General features: G+C 55.4%; 3 protein-coding genes across 3 annotated transcripts; 2 read left to right on the top strand and 1 right to left on the bottom strand.

The window, feature by feature from the left end:
• Positions 1-122: 122 nt before the first annotated feature.
• On the top strand, positions 123-497 carry W97_09277 (uncharacterized protein; the record flags this gene model as incomplete). Its single annotated transcript, XM_007787138.1, has 1 exon — positions 123-497. A coding segment is annotated over one exon (375 nt), but the record flags the coding sequence as incomplete, so codon positions are not given.
• Positions 498-1,808: 1,311 nt separating this feature from the next.
• Positions 1,809-3,089, bottom strand: W97_09276 (glucosamine 6-phosphate synthetase; the record flags this gene model as incomplete). Its single annotated transcript, XM_007787137.1, has 3 exons — positions 1,809-2,116; positions 2,165-3,011; positions 3,075-3,089. The coding sequence occupies 3 exons, from the start codon at positions 3,087-3,089 to the stop codon at positions 1,809-1,811; spliced, it is 1,170 nt and encodes a 389-aa protein (XP_007785327.1).
• Positions 3,090-3,899: 810 nt separating this feature from the next.
• Positions 3,900-5,660, top strand: W97_09275 (uncharacterized protein; the record flags this gene model as incomplete). Its single annotated transcript, XM_007787136.1, has 3 exons — positions 3,900-3,977; positions 4,037-4,846; positions 4,905-5,660. 3 exons carry the CDS (start codon positions 3,900-3,902, stop codon positions 5,658-5,660), a joined length of 1,644 nt encoding a protein of 547 aa, XP_007785326.1.

The raw sequence follows: 5,660 nt of genomic DNA, 5'->3' as shown, positions 1-5,660 counted from the left end.
GCAGCTCGATCGCCATTCATTCGTTCAATCTAAAGCAATATGAATTTTGTTAACAAGATCCATTCCCCAGCGCCGACACCACTGTCGCCCAAAAAACCCTCATCGCGACCCGCCGCTCCCAGCTCTCCGCGCCCGAGCACCGCGACCTCCTCCGCCGCATCTACCGGCACACCTTCACTCTCGCTCTCGCCCCGCCCGCGCGCTCCATCGACCTCGACGCCGCGCTCGTTTACTGGCGCCTCCTCTTCTCCGCGCCGTCGCTGCAGTGGAGCACCCCCAGCGCGCCGTGGCTGGACTGGTGGTGCGAGTTCCTCGAGACGCGGTTCAAGAAGGCGGTCAACAAGGATCTGTGGGATCAGACGTTCAAGCTTGTGGAGGAGTGTATCAGGGATGCGAGTCTGGGCTGGTGGGATGAGAATGGGGCGTGGCCGGGCGTGATCGATGACTTTGTGGCGTGGGTTGGGGAGAAGAGGGGAGGAGAGAAGATGGAGGAGTAGGGGCCTTGCAGAATGGTCGCTGTGCATAGATACCTTCCGCAAGATGGGACGGGTCTTCGGTGGTGGTTGGCGGGCGCGCGTCGAGGATTCATGGTGCTGTGCATACCCCTGGTGTCTGCTCTCGCTGAGACGCTACATTGCACGGACATAGAAGCTTCTTAAGACTATCTCACTAGTAACAAAGCTTCATCTGCACTCGCTGCATGCAGCAGCCCGTTCTACTTCCCTACCTTGAGAGTGTACAGAGATCTAACAAGTGCACCCATTTTCCCGCCCGATGTGGCTCCTGAGACGCTCTAGCTCCTCTCCGTTCTCGCCTCGAACCGGTGCGACGGTCTACTCAGCATCGATATTCTCAGTAAGGTGCTGAGTCGTTGATAAGGATTAGCGATGGGAGCGCTACCGTGCCTAGCGATAAGAGTGCTAACTATAGCTAGAATAAGTTTATCGCTATCGCGTTCGAGCTTCGAACTCGCCTCTCTAAATACGAACGCGATGTACATGAACCCATTCTAACTGTAGCTATTACTATAATTGCTCGACACAGTAACGCTCGCATCGCTAGTAGTCTCCATCTCCAGCTAAGCACCCTATCGGCCAGCCGCATCTCCCTCGCCACCTCCGTCCCCCTCCTCCATCCACCGACGCCCTATCGCCGCTCCAGCCGCTTCAGGATCTGTGGACCGCAGCCACAGCCTCGAACTGTCTCCTAAAGCGCCCAGAGTTCGGCGCTCGCCTGGTTGAGACGGGACGGCAAGTGCATGGCCGATGTGTCCGGATCCCGTTGGATGACTTGCTTCGGGCTGTTGGCGCTTTTCTGTGTGGTGAGTGTGAGGAGGTACGTATGGGCGAGGTGGGAAAAGGTTGGGAGGAGAGGGCATGCGATACTAGTAGGGGGCTCGGAGTTGGAGAGAAAAGCGATGAGGCGGTACGAGCGTGTCTGGGTGAACATAAGGCGCCATAGTATTGCACGGATAACGAGTGTAATCCAGAGGTTGCAACGGGCGAGCATGTGCTCAAAAGAGTGGCACGAGAGAGGGGGTGTTTGGAAGGCCACAAGTTTTTTAGGCTAGAAACAGCCACTAAAGAAACCTATGATCGAGTGGAAAATCCTACCAAGTGCCCCGGGAAAGAGCTCAGCAGCCATGGTGGCGAACAGAAACTGCTAGGCACTACGGTTCCTTTCGAAGCCCCTTCCGAAGCAAGAGAAACCTACCAAGGGCCCGCCTCTTCGAGCCGCTCGAAGATGCTCCCTCCCTCTTCTCAACACATCCGCATTCCGTCAGCGCAGCCGCAAGGGAACCTGGCAGCTCACGCATCACCAAGCCTCGCTCGGCCCAAAGCGCTGCGTAGCACCTCCAGCTTCTCTCTCGGGTCATTCGCCTCGGCAAGACCGAACCCAGAAACCGGCGTTGCCGCACCAGAGGGTTCTTGCGTTGAGGTCTGCGAGAGCACCTTCTTATCTGCGCCGGTTACGGTTTGGCCTTTGGTCCTGGCGAACTGCGACGAGCGCGAGTGAGAGGGGTTGTAGCTGTAGAACTCGTCAATTATGGGGTGGATCATGACGGTCTGCTTGTGGATTGTCAGGGTCGAGTTAGTGGGGACGGTGACCCAGTTGTCTGGCGGCGTTAGTGAGGATACGTGCTAGGTCTGGGGTGTTGAGGCACCTCTTTCGAACGTCAGCGGCTCGCTGGCGACGAGGACGATATCAGCACCCTTGTCTCTCCGCTCCATCTTGTAGTCCCCTTTCTCATCGTCCGACGGTCCGCTCGGCTTCTGCTGCTTCCAGCTGGTGCCAGACGAGAAGAACAAGCTCGCCGCCTCGTCCGTCCTGCTGCTCACATACCGCGTACAAACGACGCTGTGCCCGTCTGTGACGGCAAAGTTGAGCAAGCTTCTGGAGTCCTCCTCCGTCTTCAACCGGTCCGGAATTTCCGCGATGAATCCATTAATCCGCTCAATCGTCTTGAGCATCGCCTTCCGCAGCGCCGTGTGTCCGAAGCCGCTCTCTCCCGGTTCCGCGTTCGGTGAGTGGCCCATCCGTTCCATGCTATCCAGGAACAGGGCAAAAGCCCATTCGCTATCGGTGCTTCCTTGCACAAAGTTGAACCACTCGTCCGCTACAGACGTCGCCAGCCGCCTCTTGACATGCTTCCATGATCCGATGCCGCCGTTGTGCATCCACATCAGCTGGCCGTGCCGGAACGGATGGCAGTTGCTATCAGACAGATTCCCCTCGGTCGTAGCTCTGACATGGGCGAAGATGAGTGAGGACGTGGTCTTGGACGCAAGCCGCTCTAGATTGATGCAGTTCCAAGCCGGGATCGTGGACGTAAAGATGCATGGCTCAGGGCCTAGGGAAGGAGAAGTGTAGTAGCCAACGCCGAAGCCGTCGCCGTTGTGCGGGCGGCGAGTGTCCAGGCGCAGGCGAGAGTCGAAGGACTGGGTCAGAATGGAGTGGGTAGGATCGAGGATCAGTTTGGACAACAGGATCTCGTCCTTGCCTTTGTAGACCTGGGGAGTGTTAGTGGTGGGCTGGCTGGGGATCTCGTGCGCATAGAAGCTCCCGGCACACACCAGGAATCTGCACATGTTGCGGGTGCTGGCGCCTGAAACGCTGTAATCTTAGATCCGGGGTGATGTTCACTCTGGACACCAGAGAAGTGAGCGCAGGTAGATTTCGGTGCACAACAATCAAAGTGCCAAGGTTGAAGGAAGTTCGCGCTTGATCAAGGCATCGCGGCGCAGAGAAATGAAGACGCGGTGGTCGCTGGAAAGGGCTGGGTGACGCGATTTACGATGGAGAAAACTCCATTGCTACAGATACAACCAAGAGCGCCGTAAGGGTAGAGCTCTTTTAAGAGGTGGCTATAGCACAGCTACTCGAGCATAACGATGAAACTCTCAAGCTTGGCGAGAGGTTGCTGAGGTGGGCTGTCGGGCTGTCGGGCTATCACTTCGTGTACCAACGAGGCTGCAGTCAGCTGACCAGCGTGCCCGAAGATGATCAAAGCTTAGCCGATTTCAGCGCGGAGGACTCACCTCCTCTTCCTCCGCAATGCTCTGATCCTTGTGCAGTCCCCGCAACCCCATGGGGTTGATCACAGCTTCCGTATCGAAATAGGGTTAGCCTAGACTCTCGAGTGGCTTTGATTTCTATGTCGTTCGTGTTGTCTTTTACCGGTAGGTCGTTGGCTGACGCAGAATTTGTCCGTCTCCGCCCAGGTCAACATCAATAAAGACCTGACGTAGATGCGATCTATAGTGGTAGACCTGATATATATTTCTCTGACTCCCCGCTCAGTTCGTTTGCCATCCGTCCTTCCTCTCATTTCTCCTATCTATCACTTTTCCCCCTTCATTTGGAAAGACTACGAATAAGCATCCGAATTGCCTACCAAGATGGCGGCTGACGGGCAGTCCTACGAGGAGAAGCCTTCGCTGGTAGCGGAGACAGTTGAAAACCGAGATAATATAACAGTCAGTACACTAGTGGACGGATGTCATATACAAGCCCCTGAGCTGACTCGACATTCCAGACAGATGTAGCGAAAGTCAAAGTCGTGAAAGGCAGTGAAGCTTTCAATGAAGCTGTCATCAAAGAACCACTACATCTGCTGGATCGAACCACGCTCACTCTCGTAGCGTGCACCCTTCTTGGTTGCTTTTGCCAGACGATGAACGGCTTCGACGGTTCGCTTTTCGGCGGTCTCACTGCGAACAAAACATTCCTAAGCTTCTTCCATGGCACCAACAATGGAATATGGGCTGGCGTTGTTTCCGCTATGTACCAAATCGGGGGTGTTTGCGCTCTTCCCTTTGTCGGTCCATGTATCGATACCTGGGGCCGGAGAGCCGGCATGTTCATCGGAAGCTTCCTCATCATGATGGGCACGATCATCACCGGGACCACAATCAATAATGCTAGCATTGGCCAATTCATGGGCGGACGCTTCTTGCTTGGCTTCGGTGTGAGTATTGTGTCATCCGCAGGTCCCATCTACGTTGTGGAAACAAGCCACCCAGCATTTCGTGGTGTGGCTACTGCCTACTGCAACACCTTCTGGTTCATAGGTTCCATCCTATCCAGTGGTGCTGTACGGGGAGGTCTCAATCTCAGTGGAAACATCTCATGGCAGTTGCCTACCTGGCTGCAGATGGTCTTCCCCGGTCTCATCAGCTTGTTCTGCTTCCTCATTCCTGAATCCCCGAGGTGGTTGTACGTTAATGGTAAAGGGGAGAAGGCAATGGCTACACTCACCAAGTGGCATGGCTACGGAAACCCTGAATCTGCTTGGGTCAAGCTGCAGCTTGCCGAGTATGATGAGTACTTAAACATGAATGGGTCGGTAAGTGAGAAAAGTTTGTCCACAAGTGCGCATGAAAACGCTTACTGATCAACTCTAGGATAAACGTTGGTGGGATTACCGTTCCCTGTTCAATACCAGGGCAAGCCGATATCGCATCGCCTGCAACTGTTGCTTCGTTATCTTCGCTCAATGGGCCGGCAACGGTGTCCTGTCCTATTTCCTCCCTGCCGTCCTCACTACCGCCGGCTACACGGATTCGATCACCCAAGCCAATATCAACCTTGGCTACGCATGCTTCCAGTTCGTTTTCGCCCTTGTCGGCGCCGCCTTCGTCGACCGCCTCGGTCGACGCCCGTTGATGCTGTTCAGCATGGCAGGCTGCTGCGTCGTCTGGATCGGTATGACTGCCGCTACAGGCGTCTTCGCCGAGTCGAACAACACGAACACCTCTGCGGCCAAAGCTACCGTTGCCATGATCTTCATCTTCGGCGCCGTCTTCTCCGTCGGCATCACGCCCCTCCAAGCTTTGTATCCCGTCGAGGTTCTCTCATTCGAGATGCGTGCGAAGGGAATGGCCTTCTCGAGCTTGGCTGTCAACGCCGGCGGGCTGCTCAACCAGTTTGCTTGGCCTGTCTCCCTGAAACAGATTGGCTGGCGCACATATATCGTCTTTGTGATCTGGTGCGCGGTGCAGTGGGTGGTGTTCTATTTCTTCTTGCCTGAGACGAAGAATCGTACGCTCGAGGAGCTTGACACGATCTTTGAAGCGAGAAATCCGGTCAAGGCGTCTCTCAAGGTTCACAAGGTCGCTCTGAATTCAGAAGGAACTGTCTTTGCTTCGGAAGAAGCATGA

This window comes from Coniosporium apollinis (assembly GCF_000281105.1).
Source record: "Coniosporium apollinis CBS 100218 chromosome Unknown supercont1.101, whole genome shotgun sequence".
NCBI classification, from domain to species: Eukaryota; Fungi; Ascomycota; class Dothideomycetes; genus Coniosporium; species Coniosporium apollinis.
The sequence above is the reverse complement of the archived record's forward strand: the minus strand, read 5'-3'. Positions and strand labels throughout refer to the sequence as shown.